The 26,197-nt window shown below is 42.3% G+C and overlaps 1 protein-coding gene across 2 annotated transcripts in view; it reads left to right on the top strand.

Moving 5' to 3' along the window:
• The first annotated feature begins 358 nt into the window (after nucleotides 1–358).
• LOC137435629 (BRISC and BRCA1-A complex member 2-like) overlaps nucleotides 359–26,197 on the top strand; it is a 44,552-nt gene continuing 18,713 nt past the window's right edge. The window contains exons 1-10 of one of the 2 annotated variants that reach the window (XM_078784106.1): nucleotides 383–417; nucleotides 889–979; nucleotides 6,912–7,103; nucleotides 7,216–7,292; nucleotides 7,410–7,504; nucleotides 16,649–16,843; nucleotides 20,184–20,258; nucleotides 20,905–21,020; nucleotides 21,307–21,406; nucleotides 24,269–24,339. In XM_078784106.1, coding sequence (XP_078640232.1) covers nucleotides 6,985–7,103; nucleotides 7,216–7,292; nucleotides 7,410–7,504; nucleotides 16,649–16,843; nucleotides 20,184–20,258; nucleotides 20,905–21,020; nucleotides 21,307–21,406; nucleotides 24,269–24,339 — 848 coding nt within the window. In that variant the 5' untranslated portion in view covers nucleotides 383–417; nucleotides 889–979; nucleotides 6,912–6,984. Of the gene's footprint in view, nucleotides 418–888; nucleotides 980–6,911; nucleotides 7,104–7,215; nucleotides 7,293–7,409; nucleotides 7,505–16,648; nucleotides 16,844–20,183; nucleotides 20,259–20,904; nucleotides 21,021–21,306; nucleotides 21,407–24,268; nucleotides 24,340–26,197 lie in introns of both variants that reach the window. The other variant, XM_078784105.1, reaches the window with a different exon arrangement.

Here is a 26,197-nt window from a genome sequence, read left to right as displayed (position 1 = left end):
TGTTCCTTTAATACTAACACCATATTTCAGTCATTTTGCGTACGTAATAAATAGATATTCCTTTAATATTATTACTAAAGTAGTGTTTAAATTAAGATACGAATGTAGTTTTTTAATTTAAATAAGGTCCTGGGGACGCGCAGTTAGTGTCCAATCTTTATTTAAAGACATACAAAGGGTATCCCTATGGATTCGGTCCATTTATTTTAAATACTATGGACTTCCGGTGTTAAACTATAACTGCGAAGATTTTTTTAAACAAAGTTTAATGCTGACATGTTGTTAAAGGAACGATAAAGATTTCTCCATTAAAGGTAAGCGAAATAGTTACAAATTATTCAACATTGACGCGATATGTAATAACAACAACAACAACAACAACATTTACCTCAGGTTGCGAAGTGCTTGAGTTGGCGGGTTGGTGGAGCTTGTTTATTCGATGTTTGTGGCTTGATTTTTTCTTTGTAACCCCTCATCTTCGTTTTCCTCATCGTGACCTCCATTCCCTTGGTGTTTCTATCCCCGTGACCGGATTCCTGAGCGGATGATCTGCTCCCACAGGCGACCACCGTTCGTGATCATTTCCTGGTGCACGTTTGTGCGAATGAATCGCTTGTTTTGTTATTTTGGTGACGGAACGTTTTTTTATGTTGATTCATTCATGACTCGCAGGTGGCGGCCAATCTTTGTTAAACTTAAAGACGTACAAAAGGTGTCACTATCGATTCAATATATTGATTCCAAGCAGGAGGGACTTCCGGTGTTAAACCATAACTGTGAAGCTTTTCCCGCAGTTGAACAGCGACATGTTGTTAAAGGAATGACAAGGAAGGCAGCATGAATTGGTGGTGTCTATCCTGAGTTCCTGGACAATTTGCGCCCTCACAGACGTGTCGCTCCTGCCCAGGCTCTCTCCACTGGTAGAGGCAGCCCGACCTTCCCAACGAACAAGCTGGCTACCTATGCGTGTTCACCACAGGTGTTGCACTCATTGACCTTTCATTAATGTATGATACTGTGTGGCAACATGGTCCTCTGCTGAAACCTGCCAGACCTTCCAGGTTCTTGTGACTTTCCAGGGACATTCCAGGACCAGGGTCTTTGCAGGACCAGGGCCTTTTCAGGACCAGAGACTTTCCAGGTCCATGGACTTTCCAGGTCCATGGACTTTCCACGTCCATGGACTTTCCAGGTCCATGGACTTTCCAGGTCCATGGACTTTACAGGTCCATGGACTTTCCAGGTCCATGGACTTTCCAGGTCCATGGACTTTCCAGGTCCATGGACTTTCCAGGTCCATGGACTTTCCAGGTCCATAGACTTTCCAGGTCCATAGACTTTCCAGGTCCAAGGACTTTCCCAGGCAAAGCCACAATGTGTGTCCTTTCTTTTATGCTTAGCAATCGAATACATAGGATTTCACTCGGAGAGTAACCAAACTCCATAAGGACTCTGAATTATGGTCTTCTGCAAGAGTCTGTCTTAGCTCCAATCCTCTTCAACATATATGTGAGTGACATGCCTTGTCCCACCTACAGAAAGTTTTCCAACACAGATGATCTTACCCTTGCTACCCAAGCAATCAAACTTGAAGATCTCAGCCGTACCCTGTTCCAGGATGTAAACGTATTGGAGCAATATTTCATCGACTGTGCCTCCGCCTAAAACTCACCTAGGACGACATTTACCGCTTTACATCTCAGCAACCGACTGTCTAACAGCAAACTCCAGGTTTCCTTTTGTAGCAAACAAATCTAGAATGAATTGTTCCCCAAGTACCTCGTTGGAGTCACGCTTGATTGCAGCCTCACGTTCCGAGAACGGCTAAAACGGGTCACAGAAAAGATCAAGACCAGGTAAACATCATCTGGAAACTAGCGGGCACCTGCTGGGGATCAAGTGCACGCACCTTGCTCTTGTGTAATCTGCAGCGGAATACTGTTCTTCTGCTTTGGCAAAGAGCAGCCGCACAAAACACTTGGATACTGTCCTGAAAACGCTGATGCGGATAATCTGCAGTACACTGAAATCAGCACCTGTACTTCCACTCCTGTCTGACATCCCACCCCCTGATGTGTGTCGGAAAGCAAGAATGCTGGGAGAGAGCCTCAAAGCCAACCGAGAGCTTCCAATCCATGAAGAACTGCAGAATTGTCATCGTACTAAAATACGCAATACAGTGCCTGTCTGTCTGTCTGTCTGTCTGTCTGACGATTTTTGACCGCGCGATACATTTGGTCCATTTGGTCGTTACTTATCCAATCTCAACCAAACTTGACAGGAGGACTAAGGGTTGCACAATGATGGTTCTAGCAAATTCATTTGTCCCCCGCCCCAATGGGGTTTTCCCCGCCAATGGGGTTGCATGTTGAGGTGTATATCCGTGTGACGATAGCTTTATCGTGGCGTTTTTCCAAGGCCGCTTCTAATAACAAAACTAGTGATAGTAGCATAATATTGATGTTCCAAAAATATTAATACAAATAAAATCCCACCTCTCCAAGGGGTGTTTCACATCGACGAACGCATCTAATCGTAGATCTACTGCAGTCTATATACCCCACAAAGGTTAATAACACTACCCTTTGATGCTTTGTTCTCTATGTTCACGCTCGATGGCCGTACGTGAGTGTAACCTCCTTGTTTTCAATGATTGCTTTTGATTCATATTTCCATGGGTTTTCTGGAACTGTGATATTGAATTTTTTTTTTGATGTGCCGGTAGATTACTCCACAAACCCTGTTGTACCTTTGTGTGTGCAGCTGTTCTGACATGAGTTGTTTTTACATCCCGATTGGAGGTGGCTCGTACTTTCTGTTTCTACCTTGCAGAACCTACGCTTTTCCGATTTTGTGTGTCTGTCTTTTTCTGTGTCTCTCTCTGTGCTTTTCTTTCTGTGTTGGTCTCTCTGTGTGCTTGTGTCACTCTGTGCGTGTGTCACTCTGTGTGCGTGTGTGTCACTCTGTGTGCGTGTGTCGCTCTGTGTGCGTGTGTCGCTCTGTGTGCGTGTGTCGCTCTGTGTGCGTGTGTCGCTCTGTGTGCGTGTGTCGCTCTGTGTGCGTGTGTCGCTCTGTGTGCGTGTGTGTCGCTCTGTGTGCGTGTGTGTCGCTCTGTGTGCGTGTGTGTCGCTCTGTGTGCGTGTGTGTCGCTCTGTGTGCGTGTGTCGCTCTGTGTGCGTGTGTGTCGCTCTGTGTGCGTGTGTGTCGCTCTGTGTGCGTGTGTGTCGCTCTGTGTGCGTGTGTGTCGCTCTGTGTGCGTGTGTGTCGCTCTGTGTGCGTGTGTGTCGCTCTGTGTGCGTGTGTGTCGCTCTGTGTGCGTGTGTGTCGCTCTGTGTGCGTGTGTCGCTCTGTGTGCGTGTGTCGCTCTGTGTGCTTGTGTCGCTCTGTGTGCGTGTGTCGCTCTGTGTGCGTGTGTCGCTCTGTGTGCGTGTGTCGCTCTGTGTGCGTGTGTCGCTCTGTGTGCGTGTGTCGCTCTGTGTGCGTGTGTCGCTCTGTGTGCGTGTGTCGCTCTGTGTGCGTGTGTCGCTCTGTGTGCGTGTGTCGCTCTGTGTGTGCGTGTGTCGCTCTGTGTGCGTGTGTGTCGCTCTGTGTGCGTGTGTCGCTCTGTGTGCGTGTGTCGCTCTGTGTGCGTGTGTCGCTCTGTGTGCGTGTGTCGCTCTGTGTGCGTGTGTCGCTCTGTGTGTGTATGTGTCGCTCTGTGTCACTATCGATTTTTGTGGTGGCCTTTTAGTCGTGGCCTAAAATATGGGCACCCTTGCACTTTTTTCAAATAACACATTTTCTCTAAACAAATTGAAATTGACAAAAGTATTTATTCTCCACAATTTTTCATTTCACTGTTAATGTTACAAAACCTTTGTTTTTGATTCAGAACGTAATATATCCATGAATCAGGAAAAAAAAAATGGCCTTGACAAAATTATTGACACCCTCAACTTAATATTTGGTAGCACAGCCGTTGGACAAAATAACTGCAGTCAAGCGCTTCCTGTAGCCATGAATGAGCTTACGACACCTCTGTACTGGTAGTTTGTCCCACTCTTCTTGTGCAAACTGCTCCTGTTCTCCCAGATTTGAAGGGTGCCTTCTCCCAACTGCTGTTTTCAGATCTTCCCACAGGTGTTCAATGGGATTTAGATCTGGACTCATTGCTGGCCACTTCAGAACAGTCCAGCGTTTTGTGTTCAACCATTCCTGGGTGATTTTTGAAGTGTGTTTGGGGTCATTGTCCTGCTGCAGGACCCATGACCTTCGACGGAGACCCAGCTTTCTGACACTGGGTTGAACATTGTGCTCCAAAATGCCTTTGTACTCTCATGATTTCATGACGCCATGCACACATTCAAGGTACCCAGTGCCAGAGGCAGCACAGCAACCCCAAAACCTCCTCCATGTTTGACTGTAGGGAAGGTGTTCTTTTCTTTGAAGGCTTCATTCTGTTTTCTGTAAACATAGAGATGATGTGCTTTACCAAAAAGCGCTAATTTTGTCTCATCTGTCCACAGGACATTCTCCCAGAAGGATTTTGGCTTGTTACGGTGTGTTTTGGAAAAACTTGTTCCAGTTGGGCTTTCTTATGTCTCTCTTTCAGCAGTGGGGTCCTCCTGGGTCTCCTACGATAGAACCCCCTTTCATTATGTTGGCGACGAATGAATGGTGTGAGTTCAAACTGTCGTGTCTTGTGTCTGAAGGTCAGCTTGAATCTGTTTGGCAGTTGATCGAGGTGCCTTGTCCGGGCCTTAAACTTCCTGATAAAATTGCGTACGGTGGACACAGGGACATCAAGGTCTCTGGAGATGGACTTGTTTCCTTGAGATTGTCCATGCTTGGCTACAATCTTGTGTCTAACCTCCTCCGACAATTCTCTGGTTTTCTTTCTTTTCTCCATGGTCATTGCGGTATACACAGTGACGCAAAACAGCAGAATGACTCCTTTTCTCTATTCAAACTGGTTGGATGAGTGATTTTTTTATATTGCAGGCACCTGTAAGTCACCACAGATGAGTTCAATTCCAAAGTAAAGGAGAATCACCTTGAAATCGAATTATTTCTAACAACCTCTAAAATGTGCCAATAATATTTTCCAGGCCATTTTAGGATTTCTGTGTGGAATAAGCTAAGATTTAGTGATTTTTTTTCAGCCTTTTTTGTTTTGTTCCACTGCAAACCAAAGAAATACATATGTATTGTGTAATATATGTAATGTAATCCTAAATACCAAAACATTTTTTTATTTCAACAATTTTCTGGAAGAAATGATGCATTATTTGAAAAAAGTGCAAGGGTGCCAATATTTTGGGCCATGACTGTATGTGTGTATGTCGCTTTGTGAGTGTTTGTGCGTCGCTCTATGTGTATGTGTGTGTCGCTCTATGTGTATGTGTGTGTCGCTCTGTGTGTATGTGTGTGTCGCTGTGTGTGTATGACTCTGTGTATGTCTGTGTCTATGTGTCTATCTTTGTTTTTCTGTGTGTGTGTGTGTGTGTGTGTGTGGCGCTGTGTGTGTGTGTGTGTGTGTGTGTGTGTGTGTGTGTGTGTGTGTGTGTGTGTGTGTGTGTGTGTGTGTGTGTGGCGCTGTGTGTGTGGCGCTGTGTGTGTGGCGCTGTGTGTGTGGCGCTGTGTGTGTGGCGCTGTGTGTGTGGCGCTGTGTGTGTGGCGCTGTGTGTGTGTGTGTTGCGCTGTGTGTGTGTTGCGCTGTGTGTGTGTTGCGCTGTGTGTGTGTTGCGCTGTGTGTGTGTTGCGCTGTGTGTGTGTTGCGCTGTGTGTGTGTTGCGCTGTGTGTGTGTTGCGCTGTGTGTGTGTTGCGCTGTGTGTGTGTGTGTGTGTGTGTGTGTGGCGCTGTGTGTGGCGCTGTGTGTGGCGCTGTGTGTGGCGCTGTGTGTGGCGCTGTGTGTGGCGCTGTGTGTGGCGCTGTGTGTGGCACGTGGTGCTGTGTGTGTGTGTGTGGTGCTGTGTGTGTGTGTGTGTGTGAACAAGACTAGGATTTGTGTGTGTGTGTTTGTGTCGCTTTCTGTGTGTCTCTGTCGCTCTCTGTGTGTCTGTGTCCAGAGTCCTGGCCACCCCATACTCTTTGGTTGCTGTGGAGCTTGTCATCAGTTATGTGTTATCCTCAAGTATGTGTTTTTGTATTGGAGCAGAGCAGGCTCCATGGGGCAGAGTTGTCTTTTATTGTGCCATTGTGTCTTTGTTTAACACTGTTCAACTTTGTGTAATCTTGTATAACTCTATAACCTTGTATAACTGCATAACCTTCTGTCCTTGGATGCCCTCGTGTCCTTTTATGTCCTTGTGTCCTTTGCGTCCTTGCATAACCTTGTGTCTTTGCATAACCTTGTGTCCTTGCTAATCGTGTGTCCTTACATAACCTTGTGTCCTTACATAACCTTGTGCCCTTCCATCACCTTGTCTTTGCATCACCTTGTGTCCTTGCATGACCTTGTGTCCTTACATCACCTTGTGTCCTTACATCACCTTGTGGCCTTACATAACCTTGTGGCCTTACAGAACTTTGTGTCCTTACAGAACTTTGTGTCCTTACAGCACCTTGTGTCCTTACATCACCTTGTGTCCTTACATCACCTTGTGGCCTTACATAACTTTGTGTCCTTACATAACTGTGTGTCCTTACATAACCTTGTGTCCTTACATAACCTTGTGTCCTTACATCACCTTGTGTCCTTGCATAACCTTGTGTCCTTGCTAATCGTGTGCCACTGAAGTTAAACTTTAGAATGAAAACACATCGTCCTCCAGCAACATTTGAGCTGTGCGTTTGATGGTTCTGTTTTATACCTGTGGCACCTGAGTTTTGTACTATGGAGAAATCTTCTGGCATGGTAGTTAGAATGTTTTAATTTTTCAGATTAATTTTTTTCTGGTGAAAGATTACAATCTTCATCCCTTTCAACAAGGGCCAAGACACATCAGTAAGAAGTGTTGGACCTTGGCCATATTTCTACATTGTGAGCGGCAAGTTGTGAAGATATGTCAATAGAGGAGATTTTGGCAAACCTCTCTCCCGAAGTGAGGAATCAAGTGGACTTCCTTCTTCGGACGGGCCGTAATGGGCCCGGGACACTGTTCATCACAGACGTGGCAAGTGGGTATGTGTCTAACTTCTCGGCACAGTGCGTAACACGAGACGTGAACTAACAAGCGAGCTGTGCCCTCAATAGAGTGAGGCCTTTCATACAATCCTATGTGCTTGTGTTCCAGATGTCCGTCTGTGACCCCTCCTCCATGCTGTGACCGATTCAAACTGCACATTCCATATGCAGGAGAAACCCTCACATGTACGTTTATAAATATTTTGTCTTTGTATCTAGTATGACAGATCAAAACAACCTCATCAATTCTTACTGGAGTAACAGGGTACAAATCTATTGCTGAATTCCATTTTTGTTTCACAGGGGATGTCATTTTCAATGCCTTGCACCCAGAGCTATCTCCTGACTTCATATTTGGAGAAGATACGGACTTCATGCCTAATCCAGAAAGATTACCGGTGATTGTAAAACCCATTTATAGTTTTGGGGAAATATTGTTAGTTTGTGTATCGTTAATTACCTCCACCACCATCTTTAATTAATCATCATCTTTAGTTAATCATCTTTATCAAAAACTCTCTTCCTCACTCGCCCTGCACTGCCCTCTCTCCACCTCACCCCCAGGAATACCTCTGGCTACGGCTTCCCCTTCGCTCCCACCTCTTGTTCATATGTGTGTTGTACCGTCCACCAAACAGTGATGACTCCATCTACATCTCGCTGTCTGATAATATGGACCAACTTCTATCTACCCATCCCAACTCTCTCTTCCTCATATGTGGTGATTTCAATTGTCACCATGCCAGTTGGCTGGGTATGGGTACCTCTCTCACCAGCCATGGCTCCTCAGCAAAGGACTTCTGCGACTCACTGGGACTGACACAATCTGTCAATTTCCCGACCCGGATCTCAGTCAACAGAGCATCTTCTGTTCTAGACTTGGTTATGATTAACTTCCCTGAAAATGTCTGCTGCTCTTCTTCTGCTCCAATCGGATCATCTGATCATGTCCTTGTTAAAGTGGACATCTCTCTGACCATTCTCAGGGAGCCCTCCTCAGCGTCGACGAGTCTGGCATTTCACTCAGGCCAACTGACACGGTCTTCAAGCAGCCATCAATCATCTGGACTGGTCTCCCATCTCTACCGCCTCTGACATCAACTCATCCTGGGAATTCTTCCAAAGTAAATTGCTCTCTCTCATGCACAGATTTATCCCATCTCGTCTTCAGTTGTCATACCCTTCCTCCCGTCCATGGTACACGGAATCTTGTGATGAGGCTGTTGCCCAGAAACAACTTGCCTTCGTCTCCTGGAAAGCAAATCCAACGGAAGGAAATATCTTTTCCTTTCACAAAGCCCAAAACAAGTGTGTCTCCACCCTCAGGAGAGCCAGGAAACAATATCTCTCCATTCTCAAGACCGAACTCTCCTATCTGTCTCCCTCTTCCAAATCCTGGTGGAGCCTGGTCAAATCTGTTTCTGGTGTTTGTTCCCCCTCCATCCCCCCCCCCCCCCCTCACCTCAAATGGCTACACAGCTGACTCCGCACGTGAAAAAGCTGAATGCATCAACTCTGTGTTTGCCTCTAAATCTTGTGTCCCAAACCCATCCCTCTCTGTACCCACCGTACCCAGTCATACCCAGCTGTTCCTGGACTCTGTGTCCTTTCCTCCTGACAAGGTGGAAAAGTTTCTGTCAACCCTCGACTCTGATTCTGCAACTGGACCTAAAGGCATCAGCCCACGGGTCCTAAAATCCTGTTCTTCCGCTCTTTCACTCCCTCTCTCTGTTCTCTTCACCCTCTCTTTTGCTCAAGGTCATCTGCCATCTGCTTGGAAATCAGCCAATATCACCGCTTTGCACAAAAAAGGTGCAAAAACAGATCCCAGCAACTACAGACCAATCAGCCTTCTTCCAATTATCAGCAAAGTCATGGAATCCATCATTGCTTCGGATATGAAATCTTTCCTCTTCTCCAATGGCTTGATCTCTGATCATCAATTTGGTTTCAGACCAGGTCACTCTACTCTGGTCATGCTGCTTCTGCTGTCTCAACAATGGATGGAGGTCCTCAATGCCAAACAGGAAATTAGAGCTGTCTCCCTCGACATATCACGTGCCTTCGATACGGTCTGGCACCCCGCTCTGCTCACCAAACCCTCCTCCTTTGGTATCCATGGAATTTGTCTCTTTGATTTGTTTTTGTGATGAATATTAGCTCTTTCACGAGCCTCGATTCTGTATACAAAAAAACAAAAAAACAAAAACACCAAAGGTAGACGGAGGTTATGTTTTCACCCCTGTTTGTCTGTCTGTTTGTCTGTGAGCAGGATATCTCAAGATATGTCTGTAAGTGGACGGATCCGGACAAAAATTGGTGGACAGGTTGGGTGTGTGACAATGAAGAAATGATTTGATTTTGGTGAGGATCCGGATTCGGATCTGAGAATTTTAAAAATCTTTCAAGTAATTCTGCATGATGGGAAAAATGATGGGAATAGAGCCTGTGATGGATGCTGTGAAGAGAAACAGGTTGAGATGGTTTGGTCATGTGTTGAGGAAGGATGAAAGTGACTGGGTGAGAAGAGTGATGGAAATGAATGTAGAAGGAAGTAAAGGACGGGGAAGACCGAGAAAGACTTGGCTAAAGATGGTCAAAGAAGAAATGCGGGCAAGGGGGTTAACAAGGGGAGATGCAGAAAAATGGGCAAAATGGAGAAGATTGTCATGGGGACCGCAAGGCTAACCCCCGCTTTTGCAGGGAAAATGGCCTTAAAATGCCTGTTGTTGTGTTGTTGTTGTGTTGTGTTTCAAGTAATTCTGCAACATTCAGAGATGGAACCAAAAACAAAATGTTACGATATTTTAAAAAGCTGTGGACGAGTTATGATAAAACTAGATGAATGAGTTGGATATGTGACAAGAACAAGCCGGCAGTGATGTAGGACTCAAGTCCGGGCTTGAGTCCACTTTTTGGAGGACTCGGATTCGGACTCTGAATGCCAAGTATTCGGACTCGGCTTGAGTAATGACTTTGACTCGAACAGCTCGCACTTGGACTCGGACCAGTTGGACTCGACTACAACACTGCAAGCGAATTTGAATTTGGTTAAGGTCTGGGTCCAGATCGAGCCTTTCAGTGGGATACAAAACATAAACTGCTCAGCCTGGTGGAGGACGCACTCCGAGTCGTTCTAGGTTAATTAGTGTAATAGCTATACACAGACATCAAGGTTCAAAGCAGAGTTCAAAAGTGAGGGTAGGTAGGTGTCAAGCAGGTGCAGAGGATAATGTGTGAGCAGAAATGCAACCACTGAATACAAAAGGATGCAGTTAAGGTTCTAAGTGATGGTTTTTGCACTCTTCAGTATATCAGACTCACCTCTAGCAGTGTTCCGCCATACCCAAATACTCAAATAACAAGGCCGTATCCGTATTGTGTTTGTTTGTTTTTGTTTGTCATATTGAGTAACCAATGATGGGGAATTATGAGTGTTCTTTGCTCTGCTGTGAATAACTCATGATTGTATGACAGAAAATTAGTGAATGATGTTTTATTTCCCCCAATATCAACTTTAAACTTCTCCGTGTCAGAGCCGGGCTGGGCTGGACTTAGACTAACAATAACTAGAGCGAAGTCGATGACGCGCCATTGCAAATACCTACGCTTCCCACCTAAAGCAAAGTTGAAAGATGGCAAAAACTTCCACCAAGAAAGACCCAATATCAAATTTGGAGTTTAAAAAATCTTCTATTTTGACCCTTGTGACCCGAAGGCCCCATCCCTGTGGCATGAACCGGGGTTCAAATCCCAAAAAAGTCGTTACATATTCCATACGTCCCCCAAACTCAATTGCATATACAAAGTTTTATTAAAAATGTTTTTTAAATGTACCAAAATGATACTGCGCTCATGCATTCTTGCCATGTGGTGATCATAACTGCCAAGTTTGAATTTCTGCCCAACCGCTTAGGAGGAGATAGCGTGATGGGCGGAGCCAATTTCAATATCCTCTCCATTATTTTATTATTATTATTATTATTTATTTTTAAGTGTGGGAATAATAATTGTTTATTAACAGATTGATAACCGACAGATTGATTCGTCAGTGTTTTATTTTAATGCAAAGTTTCTTTCTATAGATGTTTATATTTAACCTTTGTACACTGATGTTTTCAACAAATGTTAAAACAAGTTCAGTACATTTAATGTCGAGAGGTTATTGCAATTTTTCTTCTCCCAATTCTACAACTTCTCCATACTCATCCTTTTACCGAACATAAATCCATCATCATTGATTATAACAAAGACATCAATTGATGACATCACCTCGGCCTCAAAAACTCTTCTGTGAGCCCTTCAAAGGGATGATTTCCAGGCTTACGTCAAGGAGGGATTACACCTTGGGAGCGATGCTTTGAATCCATTGAGCTGAACATGCAGGTGTGCACAAGGCCTAAGAAGATCTACTTTGTCCCATCACTTGTGAAGCTCGTGGAGTATGACGATGCCTGTGTGACTGGAGAAATGCAGAAGTGGAACAGTCGATGCCACTTTGTCACGATGCGGTTTCCTTAAAAAAATAACCTAAATGAATCGATATCGCCGATGTTCCCATTGAGGGTTTGAAATGGTCTTTTTAATATGGACGGCAATAGGAAGGTGAAACCACATTTCCTGCGGAATTCTTGCTTCATGAACTTTGTACTTCAGAGCCTTCCTTCCACACCCTTTCTTGCCTCCACCATCTGGCATGTTGGGCAACTTGTACCAAGCTTGCACGTCTAGTCTCATGACGAAAACGAACTCTCCCAGTGACGTCATTAAGCAGCACATGCAACTTTGTGAATCTCCAAATCGTTTATTTGGGGAGGCTATGAGTTAGTAGATCCATGAACGACTCTAAAACATCACAAATGGCCTCCATCGCAGGAATTCCTGGAAAATTCTGTATTTCCCGATGAATAGGGCATTCGCTGAGGCATGTCAACATGGGGATTGCCACATCATTGGACTTCACAACCCTTCTGCCCGTTTGCTGGGGGAGGTTTTATCCACGTTGTCCAGCTAGATACTTGCAGGATGATGAAAATGAGTCTCAATGTCAAGCAGATTGATATGATCTTGTCAAATTTTATTTGGGCTTTTGTTTACAACAAATCTTCTACTTAATTAAATCCCACACTTTTTTGTTGAATAGCCAAGGCTCGTGGAACGACTGAGCCGTACACTGAATTGATCAATATGTAACAGGATAAAAGGAACAGTAGAGAGAGGAGCATAACAAGAGGACCAGGAGAGGAACAAAATGAACAGTAACAAGGTAAAAGGAACTTAGTCACAGGCGTCAAAACAGAACTATTTTTTTTTAAACCAAAAATTTGGTATATTGGGTCACTCCTGGTGGAACTTTTTGCCATCTTTTAACTTTGCTTTTGGTGGAAAGTGTGGGGATTTGCAATGATGTGCCAGTATTTTCACTCCGGTGTATAATACAAGGGTGCCCCCACGAAACGCCATGATGAGCTATTTATATACGTTGACACGGAATTTGTCCAAGAAGGAAACCCCGTTGGGGAGGGGGATATTATCAGGTTTCCTCTACATGAAATGTAGAGGAATACCTATTGTCTTTCCTAGGATTATTATTATTCCGCCTGATTTTTCACCTCCGAAAACTTTAAAATTGATGTTCTCAGCAACCGTTGGTCCGATTGACAGGACATTTTCAAAAAGTGATTGGCTAGACATGTATCATTTTTTACTGCTAATTATGATGTCATACGTCACGTGGTATGGGCGTCATCTTAGAAAATACCTTCAACTTTGGCTCTATATCTCCGAAACGGCTCAATGGAAAAAATTGAGTCATGGCTCATTCTAAAAAAATTCTGCAATGGGACCAAAGAAAAATGTTTATTTGGGATATTAAAAGTGCTAACGTTATGAAGTTAGAATGCCACAAATAGACCCCTTGATGCTACGAATATGATATTGTTTTTACATGACCTAAGCAAAAAAAAAATTCAGAATGCAAAAAATGTCGACGTCATACATCACATGGTTTGGCCGCCATATTGTTTTTCGTGAAAAACACAAATCTCTTTTTCTCTGCAACGATTGAACAGATCGAGCCCAAACTTTGCATGCATAATCACATACCCATGATGAACAAAAATTTCCCGGGTGATGACGTCATACATCACATGGTTTCTGAGTTATGACGTTTTTAAGCATAAACTTTAAAACCTATCTCCTCCCTCAATTTTGAAGATATTGAGTGGAAACTTTATATAAATGTTCCCCTTGTGGGGAAGTTAAACTTTACTTGGGAAGTTGCGATAAGTCACATTGTTTGGCCGCAATAAATATAATTGAACGGAAATCTTAAAAAGCTTCTATCTCTTGAACCGCTGCATTGATCGACTTGAATCTTTAATGCAATGTAGCTTGTCATCAAGGGGAATAGGTTTTTTTAATTCCAATATGATTGATTGGTTGTACGGTCTGGAAGCCAGAAGTCGTTATTGTTGGAAGAAGAAGAAATGCAACACTTTTTCTTCTCAGGCCATCAAAGTGATTGTGCCACTGCCATTTTTCGGATTTATTTCCTTTAAAAATAATTTTCTCTGCAACAGTTGGACCTATTGACAAGAAATTTTCACCATAGGAGCGCCTCGGCCTGTATAATATTTTAATGGTAATTATGTCACAGGTCACGTGGTACGGGCGCCACCTTGGAAAAACCAAAAAATTTGCACCTCTATATCTCAAAAAGTGCTGGACAGAAAAAATTGAGACATGTCTCATTGTAAAGAACTCTCCATGGAGAATAACCCTTGTGAATGATGATGTCATAGGTGCCTCCATTACGATGTCATTATGACGAAATTTCTTGATCATCATCTAGGGATAAATTGATGGGGAAAAATAATGATAATGTGAAAGTGGGGTTGTATGAAAGCGGGAAGGCAGAGGAAACCGGTCATCACTGCCAGCAGTTATAAAGTGGCTGTTAGAGTTAGTATTGATGTTGTTTTACAATTAGCTATCTTAATACAGATATACACCTTACCATGCAACCCCCTTGACGGGGAAAACTCACTTGGGAAGGGGACAAATAAAGTCGCTACAACCTCCATCGTGTGACCGTTAGTCCTGCTGTCAAGTTTTGATAGATATTGGTGAAGATCTGGATCTGGATAGTGTTACGTATTACCTCCCGAAACTCCGGTTACGGTGCACCTCAGAGTCTGGAGTGGGAACACGGCAGAAAGATGTTATTTTGCGTGTTCCAATAAACCATGGTAAAACCACACCAATGCAATTGTAGAACAAAACAAGTAATCGTATTAAGAACTCTCACATACACAATAATAACACTATTAAAGAAAGTACAATGAAAATGTCACTTGCATCAAATGAACAATACTTATGATAGTACCATCATTCCCCAATGCTCTCAAAGCAATAAACTCACGATACGCCCAACGTGAGTGAAATGTAACCTTCCCCAAAGTCCGTGCACGGATCTCCACGCTGGTTGAAGCTGTGCAGAACGACGAGAATAATAGGCAGGTATCGGCACGACGGCGAATGAGGAGTTACGAAGTGAGAGGTCGATATGGGAATTGAGCCGATATGTAAACCAACAACGCTCCACACGGTGAGGTTGATATGGAAATCCCAACGACACGACAAGATGCACCAAGCGGACAGCCTCTTCTTCTTCGATGACAAAATGGCGTATCGGCCTGTAATGGAGGCGCTTGATTTCTCTCCAACAATGACTCACACTTGGTGATAAAACCTGAGATGCAGGTTTAATTGCACTCGCAATAGGTGACGATGTCGCGGACAATCCCTTTCCCAGGAAATCTCAACTCATTCGCGACCAATATCAAAAAAGCCTGCAGCCTCGACGCGATTCACGGCTGTATCTCTATCATAGCCGTTCTTCTCCTCCTCCTCCACCTCCTTCCAGTTCTTTGCTGCGTTTTCCTTTTTCCTCCACAAACATTTATTTTTACCTTTTACTAAAGTCATCTCAATTTCACACAAAAATCTTAACAACAATATTACCTGAAACTAAAAATCCTACAAGTATATAATAACAACAAAGGCGGAAGTGACGAATCCGTAACAATACGAGAACTTTTTGTGATTCTTCACCATTGAGGGATGGGGCAAAAAACGATTATATAGCACGATATTTCAAAAAGTTGTGTACGCATTGTGACAAAACTTGGTGGATGAGTTGTGTCGGTGAAGGGAACAAGCTAATTGGATTTTTGTTAAGATCTGGCCTATCGGTGAGATACAAACTACAAACGTAAACTGTTCAGTCTGGTGGAGGGATGCGCTCTACCGAGTGCCGTTCTAGTTTCCTTGCGCACACAAAGTAAAAAGTGGGGTCAAGCAATTGGTTCACTTCTGTCTGTGCGTCCATCCATAAAATGTTAGTTTATGGTCAAGACAATAAACAACAACAGGCATTTTAAGGCCATTTTCCCTGCAAGAGCGGGGGTTAGCCTTCCGGTCCCCATGACAATCTTCTCCATTTTGCCATATTTTCTGCATCTCCCCTTGTTAACCCCCTTGCCCGCATTTCTTCTTCGACCATCTTTAGCCAAGTCTTTCTCGGTCTTCCCGGTCCTCTACTTCCTTCTACATTCATTTCCATCACTCTTCTCAACCAGTCACTTTCATCCTTCCTCAACACATGACCAAACCATCTCAACCTGTTTCTCTTCACAGCATCCATCACAGGCTCTATTCCCATAATCTTTTGCAATTCATCATTTAATTTTAATTTAATTAAACAATTCATCATTCATCAATTTCGTCAATGGTCAAGGAACTACTTAATTTGAATGAGTTGTTAAATTTTGAATACAAATCGGAAAAAGAACCTGTGGTTTAATAGTACTTTGGATCTGAATTTCTCCCAATCCTACATACGCAGAGAGAAGTGAGGTAATACTCTTACTCCGTTTGACTGTCTGGCAGTCAAACAAAATTGAAAATCATTCCAAAGAGGAAAGTTACTGTTATAAAGTAAGGATGTTATAAAGGACACAAACAACAGGCATGAATAACTCGAGTAACGTGTTAAATAAGGTGGTGTAAAAGCCACTGCATCAACAGTGGTAAACTTCCGGAATTATTTTTTTATACGACCTTTCAAATCTTTCTTTTATTTCATTTGGATTATATACTTGAACACGGCAAGGGGTAAGGTGTTCTATGAACTCTCTAGTTTGTGTTTTGTTTTCCAACATTATCAAGATGTTCCCTTCAAATGAACACTCGACCGTACATTAACCTGCCTTTTATAAGCAAACATTGAAGTTAAATTCGAACCAGCTTACACCAACCATGTATAGAGGAACGTGTTCCACCACTATAAATTTTTCTGTTGAGCTGTTTTTTTACTTGGAAGTCGAATATCCTGCAGAGTTTTATTGAGGATGTGCCAAATGATCTGTGTGAATCGTGTAAACTGTGTGAGACAAGTGGGATGTGCAAAAATAAATGGACAGGAAGAATCAAAAGGGCAGTTTCGCTTGATAAGGTGAGCACACGCTTGTTTTTTACAGCACCTTACAGACTGGGATCCCTGCGAGGCAGATTGCCTGCAGAAACTACTTGCGGAACTACTTGAGCAGTATCGTGAGCACCAGATAGAACATCTGCATAAATGTTCTCGCCTTCTTTTTGAGTACAACTCATTGGCAGAGGAGACCAATTATGGCAGGAATCTGGAGGTGTTTGCCGGGCATCACCCCCCTTGGGTAAGCCTTGCCCCATGCCTACTGCAAACGAGACGCTTGGGCACCTCACAGCTACACAAAGTTAATAATCAGACTTTTTATGTTCTTTGTAATAGAATATTTTTGCAGCAATTATGAACAAATGTACTGGTACTCTGGCGGAATTCCCTGCCTGGGGTTAGGACTACCTAGTAAGTGGGAATGCTGAGTTGTGGGTATGGCATAAAAATAACGGGCCAAATGTTTTTGCATGGACAGGTGTGTGTTTGTCGCACTACTCTTACAATTCTGGGCCGATTCCATCCAGACTTGCTACATAGGATCAGCATGACCCTAATTCGTGTATAGGGATGTTTTTATCTTCGTTGGTGGTCTTGGGGAGGGGGTAATGCAAATTCTCTATGTAAATGTGTATTGCCTCCAGGTGGGAGAGGGTATTACAAGTCCCACCCTTTACAGTACAGTATCCCTTCCTCCACATTTTCCAGTGCAGTGAGGTGTTTTGAATTATAAGCAGTAGCCATGTTTTTGCTTCATGCACATAACCCGGGTTATTTATTTATTTATTTTTGAGAGCAATTGAGGCAGCTGTCAGTTGCCTATACACCGCTCAAATAAAGGTTTGTGTCAGAGGAGTGTGTTGAATGCTTGGAAAAAGATCGCCATGTGCACCCATTGGTCGGACAGCTGCTGGATCACATCCACATCTGTCACTTGACTCCACCCACCATAACACCAGGACGAAATGATAGAGCCGCCATCTTGGTTCTCTGGTGGGCTTAACACAGACGCATAGGCCTCTGTTGATCATGCACTGCCAGGGTTTGTTGCATCAGATTTCCATTGGCTTTGTTTGGGTCGATTGCTATTCAAGATGAGGGACCCCGAAAGATCTAACCACATGTCGAATAACAGTAAGGTTTAATCAAGCCCATCAGAACGCACCATACACCAGAGCACATGGTAATCAGGCGTTACGTTATGTAATCAAACGTTCTATTATGTTATGTAATCAAGCGTTATGTTACTCAAATTACTAAAACCGTTGGCTTTGGTTGTGTCGACTGTTATTGACAACGAGGGACCCCGAAAAATCCATCATATGTCGACTAATAGTCAGGGTTAATCAAGCCTGTCAGAACACACGGTAATCAAGCGTTACGTAATGAAGCGTTACGTAATGAAGCGTTACGTAATCAAGCGTTACGTAATCAAGCGTTACGTAATGAAGCGTTACGTAATGAAGCGTTACGTAATGAAGCGTTACGTAATGAAGCGTTACGTAATCGAGCGTTACGTAATCAAGCGTTACGTAATCAAGCGTTACGTAATCAAGCGTTACGTAATCAAGCGTTACGTAATGAAGCGTTACGTAATCGAGCGTTACGTAATCGAGCGTTACGTAATCGAGCGTTACGTAATCGAGCGTTACGTAATCGAGCGTTACATAATCGAGCGTTACGTAATCAAGCGTTATGTTATGCAAATTACTATTTTAAAATGTTTTACGTAATTTTGAATGGCCCCATATTGCGCTTAAGCGATTCATGACCTTGCGACGATATAACCATGGGTCTGATGACATGGATAAGAGGTGGCAAGTTAAAATTTTAATAACTAATTAAATGTGTTTCCAAATCTCGCTGTTCATCTTTTAAGAGTTTCCAAATCAGCCCTTTACCGGATTTTGCCGCAGGTTGTGGTCGCAGTGCGCTCATTCTTGTGAAAGTAGAAATTTTTTTCGGCAAATTTTATCTCTTGTTCAATGGCCCCATTATGATTCGGCAGTGAAAGGAGAAAATTCCTGTTTGTAAAATTGCTAATTCCTCACACCCGATACATTAAATGAACAAATCGCTCTCATCTGACTAAATGCACTTGTTCTTCAGACAATTGTAGCTGGATCAATTTATAATTACTAGAATATAAGACCTGTCGCTTCGCTGACTAGAATACCAATCTAATGAATTGCTGCGATGGCTAATCTATGGGGCAAGAACAAAAAAGGATTCCTGGAACATCCTGCCATTCATTGGGGGGTAACCAGCGTCGCAAGTTGGCGTTTGCAGTTTCGCCATGTGTGCCCATTTACCCATACACAAACTGTCCTTTTTTCTCTCTTTTTCTCTTTTTGCATCACAAACCTTCCTGGGAATTCCCTGAATCTGGCATTCTTGTTTCATTGGAATCCGTTAATCTGTTCTCAAGTTATAGCATGACAAACAGACAGACAGGTATGGCTCTTTTTTATGCCTCCGCCCCCGAAGGTGGTCGGAGGCATTATGTTTTCGCGTTGTACGCACGTCCGTCCGTACGGGCTAAACCTCGTTTTTCTCAGCAACCATATGTCCGATTGAGACGAAACTTTCAGGGTAGGAGTGACACCCATGCAGAATGATTTTTTATGATAATTGTGATGCCATAGGTCACGTGGTATGGCAGCCATTTTGGATTAAACGCAAATAGTTTAAAAAAATTATTTCTCAGAAACCGCTGAATGGAAAAATTTGAAACTTGGCACATTGTCAAGTACTCCCAATGTGGAACAAAAGCATGATAATGATGACATCATCAGTGAATTGGTATACCAGCCAAAACTATTTTAATCAAATTCCTTATCCTAAAAATCTGAAATTGCATGCACATGATCTATGACCCATTTGTATTGAAATATTAAATTTTGACATCATGGGTCACATGGTTTGGCAGCCATATTGGATTTAACATAAAACCTTCAGAAAAACATCTTCTCCCAAACCACCAAATCGATTGACTTTAAACTTTATGTGTCATTGACTAGGCATGGCGATTAAAACATGATCATGAAAACATCATTGGTCACATGGTGTGGCAGCCATATTAGATTGAAGGAAAATATTAAATAATTATATCTCTGAAACCACTTACCCTATCTATGCGAAATTTTAAAATACCATCTAACAGCATTGTCGCATATAGTTTAAAAATGATGATATCATAGGTCACGTGGTTTGGCAACCATCTTAGATAGAAAAACGAACCTTATCCGATCAACACGAAACTCCACAAACGTGATCCCCAACCCATACATATGCAGAGTGTACATTTTTGATGTCATATGTCACGTGGTTTGGCAGCCATATTAGCTTCAAAGCTGATATTTAAAATCCCTTCTCTGAAACCGCTTCACTGATCGATGTGAAACCTGTCATGGCTGGTGAAAATGTGATACTTGAAAACAGGTGCAGAGATTTACATCAAACTTGTTTATTTTTAGGACAGTGAACGAGGCATCTACCCGTTGTGGGACTATGCAGAGGCATATTGGTGACACAGTCGCATTGTTATAATATAGATTATTATCATATTGTACCTTTTTCAGGGCAATCAATGCTGTGTCCGTTTTCTTCTACATCTACCGATTGATACTAGGGACCTCCCAGCCTACCTGTTGAAGGTAAGCCCAGCTGCTTATGCTTCCAAAAATATTTTGGACTTGTATGGTGTGGTGCAGAAACATCACAAAGGGGAGCATGCAGTTGGGATAGCCGCATTCACTCCATGTGTTGTACTGGAAGAGCCTTTTTGAAGAGGCTGTGCAATGTGCAATTACCTCGTTGGGTTTCGGGGTCAATTGTGCAACAATGGAAGTTTGTTTTTTGCCACTGCAATGATTTATTTATTTAATTATTTTACTCCGTGGGGAATTGCCTCATGTGCAGACAGATGCGTTGCCTGCTCTTGGCACACATCCCATGCACAACATGCCTCACTTTGGTAAACCTCGTTACGCCTTTTAATTGCCCTCACCGTGTAAAACTTTCCACTACCCGGTGGGGTTTTTTCCCCCGTGTTTACTGCTCGCCGAGTTTACTTTTGAGAACCTGTAATAAAACATTCAATGATTATGTGTCAAAGATATTTGAGTCTTATAACAGCCTTTTTAAAAGGAGAGGAGCAAAGACTTGCAACAGAAAATGAAAGCATCAAAATGGGGAATCAACGTATGATGTTTGCTCTTACAAGGGTGGCTTTGCCGTCGGGAATTGTGAATCATTGCATCGTGATCGATTGATTGATCTTCTGGAATTGGATATTTGCAGGGTTTTCTAAATCCCACCGATCCCGGGGAGGATGTCGTGTTACTCTTGGTTACTTTTGAAGACATCGAGGCTACTAAAGTGACTCCTAAGTTATACCTATCCCAACGGATCGAATGGTAACTCTTCCTGAACTCGCATGCAACTGTCACGTATGGTGATAATGATGTTTCATTGTGTCAAATTAATCTTGGATAATGTCAGAACAATTAATTCCAATGGAATAGGTGAATGAAACGTTTCGAGGCAAGTTCCTATTTTGATTGGACTCTTCGTTTTACCTGAACACATGGCATGGGCAATACATTCACTGCATACTGGTTCGTTCTTCTGCTTTTTTGAAACTTCCTCCTCCCTCCGTCCCTCCTCCACTTTCTTCCACTTCCCACAACCCCTCACTTCTAGTGCCTTGGGTGAAGTATCTTCCACACATGCTCCGCCATTCCCGGGTGGGGGGTGTCTGTTAGATTACGTACCACAAGTTTGTGAGTTTCTCAGCAGCAAGGTGTGTGTCTTTGTTTGAGTGTGTATTTGGGAGTCGACAGCCATCCAGCACTCCCTCCACTTACAGTCTGGTTGTTTAAGTGCACTAATCTCTGCATCAACTGTACCTTCAATTCACTTTTATGAATGTCAGTATTTATATGTTTTGTCCAATTGGACTGTAGATCCTCTTTTAATGCTTTTTTTTTTCATGCCCCCCCTTGCTCCTATTTTACTACTATGACTACTACTATCATTAAGCCTGGTGTTGGCTTAACGGTTAGGGTGATGGCTTGGGATACCAGGATCTTGAGTTTGAATCCCGGTCGAGCATTGAATTAACGCCAGGAGGGTTGACTCAGCCTGTCATCCTTCCGAGGTCGGCAAATTTAGTACCAGCTCACTGGTAATTGGGGCACTGCATCAGCGGCACAAACGCGCTTCCAGAGAAATTTATTCAATCAGCAGCCACAGGCTGCATGCGAAAACAACAACTACTGCTGTGACTACTAGTAGTAGTACTACCATCATCACTGCTGCTATTCTTGCTATAACTATTATATCGTTGCAGGATTGCTCAGAAATAGCATGCTCATCTTTGAGCTGTCTCATCTGGGTTTAATTGTTCACCTACCTATAAACTACCACCCTGGTGATTCACAGGCTGGGCATTCAATCACTGAGTGCGCAGTTTGTCAGATTGGTTGTTAAGCCAGGGTCCCATCTGCCAGCATTTACTAGTGGGTGTTAAATATCCCAAGGTGACTTTTGCTAGGTGTAGGCCATTGTGTGCCGGCAGCCTGGCGAAATCCCAAATTCCTGCCCTAAATATTGCTGGGAAGTCTATGGCAAACCACTTGGAGTATTTTTCAAGACTGCCCAGCCATGTGACCCCTTCTGCAAGTACTGATGCTCTGGAAAGAGTATGAATTCAATCCTTTATTGTTTTGACTTTTTATTTCGTGCAAATGCAGAATTATTTAATTATTTGCCTCCTCTTTATTTCGATTCTCACTGCAGTTTCTGTAATAAAACTAAAACGGCACTCAGTAGAGAGCATACCTCCGCCTGGTTGACCATATCACTTAATGGTCAAGAATCACTTAAAAATTCTACTAGCTGGATCCGGATCCGGATCGTCATCAAAATTGAATCGATTCTTCCTTGTCACGCAACAACCTGTCCTGCAAGTTTCGTCCAAATCCATCCATAACTTTTTGAGATGAGATATCCTGCTATGTATCGTTTTTGGCCCTATCTCCCAATGATGAAGAATCACTTAAAAAAATTAACAACTCTCATATCGGAATCCATATTCAGATCTTAAACAAAATCGAATCGTCCTTGTAAGACACCCAACCGGTCCACCAAGTTTCGTCCAAATCCGTCCATAACTTTTTGAGATGAGATATCCTGCTATGTATCGTTTTTGGCCCTATCTCCCAATGATGAAGAATCACTTAAAAAAATTAACAACTCTCATATCGGAATCCATATTCAGATCTTAAACAAAATCGAATCGTCCTTGTAAGACACCCAACCGGTCCACCAAGTTTCGTCCAAATCCGTCCATAACTTTTTGAGACATCCTGCTATGTATCGTTTTTGCCCCTATCTCCCAATGATGAAGAATCACTTTAAAATTCTAGTAGCCGGATCCGAATCCGGATCTTCACTAAAATCTAATCATTTCGTCCTTGTCGCATACGCTCATCTCTGCCAAATTTCGTCCGAATCCGTCCACAACGTTTTGAGATATTTTGTTCACAAACGGACAGACAAATGAAAAATCACTCGTAGAGGGACACTTGGCAAAACAGTACAAAGTAGAATATCGCTCAGTAGAGAATACTTTTGACCTAAAAATAATTTGTGGTTGAATTCAGTGACCTGATTTGCAAATCGTCTTCAAAGTTAAAGTTAATCTGAGAAAATTGACAATTTTTGAAATTTGGCCTATGTTGACCTTTTGGCCGATGTTGACCTCAAAAATAGTTGGTGGTTGAATTCAGTTAGCCGACATGTAACTCCTATTCAAATTTCAAGTCAATTGGATGAAAATTGAGGATTTTAGAAATTCGAAAAAAGTGGTTGACCTTTGGCCTATGTTGACCTTTTGGCCCAAGCTTATTTCAAAAATAGTGGGTGGTTGAATGCAGTCTGCCGATATGGAAATGCTATTCAAATTTCAAGTCAATCGGATGAAAATTGAGGATTTTATATATTTGAAAAAAAGTGGTGAACTTTGGCCTATGTTGACCTTTTGGCCTACGATCTCAAAAATAGTTGGTGGTTTAATTCAGTTAGCCGATATGTAAATCCCATTCATATTTCAAGTGAATGGGATGAAAATTGAGGATTTTGGAAATTTGAAATTGTTGTTGACCTTTGGCCTATGTTGACCTTTTGAACTTTTAACCTCAAAAATATATAGGATTTTGTCGGATCACGAACTCTACCATTTGGTGAAGTTTCGTGAAGATCGGTTTAAAATTGTGACCTGTAGGCAAGTATAAGTGAGCGGACAGACAAACACACACACAAACAAACACACACACACACACACACACACACACACCGGAGTGATCAACATACTTGCAAAAAAAAATTTTTCCCCCCCAAGTAACAAACAGACAGACAGACAGACATGGCTGATAGCATAAGCTCTATCCACCTTTGGTGGTGGAGGTAATAAAAACTTTCAAAAAAGTTATATTTTAGTTATTACCTTGATTTATTTGAATACCTTGATTTTAACTACTAACCTTCCATTTAAACCTTTCTTCCTGTGTAGATCCCTTTCCCCTTTTCTATACACACCTTTATGTTTTGGGTGTGTAGGAAATTTGATTTTCCATAGGATCAGCTTGCCTCCCTTGCACAGATCCAGTACGTTGTACAAAGCTACCACAAGAGGAGGGAATACATTGCAGCGTTTCTCAGTCATTTTGGAAGGTAACGAGTGCTTTGGTTTTAAATACTATACTTGTTAACATCAACTAATTACCTTGGAATACTGTAGCAATCGTTTGATTTACAAACACCAAGTGTTCCTGAAAAGTAGTTTGTAAATCAGGATTTAATTTTAACCTATATATATATATATATATATATATATATATATATATATATATATATATATATATATATATATATATACATATATATATATATATATATATATATACATCCCCTGGGAAAAAATAAACTGTCCAAAATTCAATAATAACAGAAAATAACAAAAAGCTACAATAAGCATCATACTAAAATATGCAATTTGTTGTCTGTCTGTCTGACGGTTTTTGTTGGCGATATATTCGGTCGTTACATATCCAATCTCAACTCACCTTGACAGGAGGACTAAGAGTCACACAATGGAGGTTGTAGCGAATTCATTTCCCCCCCTCTCCAAGGGTTTTTTTTTTTTCCGCCAAGGGAGTCTTCCCCGCCAATTTGGTTGCGTGTTGAGGTGTATATCCCTGTTAAGCTAGCTTTAGTGTGGCGTTTTTGCAAGACCTTTAAATAACCAAATTAATGATAATGGCATAATATTAATGTTATTACAAAACAATATTAATACTAATAAAATCCCACCTCCTCAAGGTGTGTTTTCCTCCTTGAGCAAACGCCGTGTTAACGTGTTTAAATACCTTATCGTGGCATTTACGTGGGAGCACTCCCTACCAGAAGTAAAAAAAATATTATAAACCACAAACACGTATGATTACCATTTTAAACAGTCGCTCCTGCTGTTTAACATTCAACTGATTATAATTGGCAATAATAATAAGGATAATAACATGACTCCCCCTGCCGCTTCTGAGTGAGCAGATGTACTTGTAATAAGAAATAACACTAATAATAATAATACAAAATAATAATAGTAATAAAAAGTTTTTAATTTATTATTAATTCAGAAATTAAATAAGGTTAACAAACGATTGCACCGCACTGGGAGGTGTCACAGTTCGAGCACATGTCATGATCTTTTCTTTGTTATTGCGTATCGTAATCACCATTGTACTTGCAAGGCCTAAATCACGCACAATATCCATGAGGTGGTCACCAGCGTCAAACTGACTAAGAATTTCTAATTTCCTTTCTCACAATCTCACTTTCCCATCTTTCTTTCTACTAGGGCATTGCCCGTACTATATCTATATCTAAAATTATATCCCCCCCCTCTATTTACATGAAATGGTTTGGTCCAAAGCGAACGGCTTGCGAGTACGGTGACAATCCCCCCCCTCTATTTACATGCAATGGTTTGGTCCAAAGCGAACGGCTTCCGGAGTTTGGTAAAGAAATCGCCATCGCGTGCACAAACGCGCAGGAAAGCGAATGAATCGCAAATTCGGTTTTATTAGTTTTAAAACATAGTTTAACGCCAACATAGTTTGCAAACGTGAAATAAATGAATACGCTCTCAAATGTGCCATCCGAGGCAGAGTGTGTCCTCCACGTTCGGCACACGCGATCGTTCGCTGCTCTCTGATTGGTTGAATCGTTTTTTGGACATAGCTCGGTAAGTAATTGTCCGATTAATATGAAACCTTGAAAAGGCACATCCTCGGGTCCCCAGCAATATACCTGGCAAGTTAAAAGTATATCGGACCCGTGGTTGTCGAGAAACAGCGGTCACAGACAAACAGACGTACAGACGTACAGACGTACAAACGTACAAACGTACAAACAGAGATTACTGGAATTATAGATAGATGAGTATCACTTCCTTGGGCAGTTATCTTAATTTTAGTTGCCATAGTTATGGATTAATGATGTACAAGAACGTTTAAATAAAGTAAATAAAATA

This window comes from Myxine glutinosa, chromosome 9 (assembly GCF_964187855.1).
Source record: "Myxine glutinosa chromosome 9, kmMyxGlut1.1, whole genome shotgun sequence".
Taxonomy (NCBI): Eukaryota; Metazoa; Chordata; class Myxini; order Myxiniformes; family Myxinidae; genus Myxine; species Myxine glutinosa.
The sequence above is the reverse complement of the archived record's forward strand: the minus strand, read 5'-3'. Positions and strand labels throughout refer to the sequence as shown.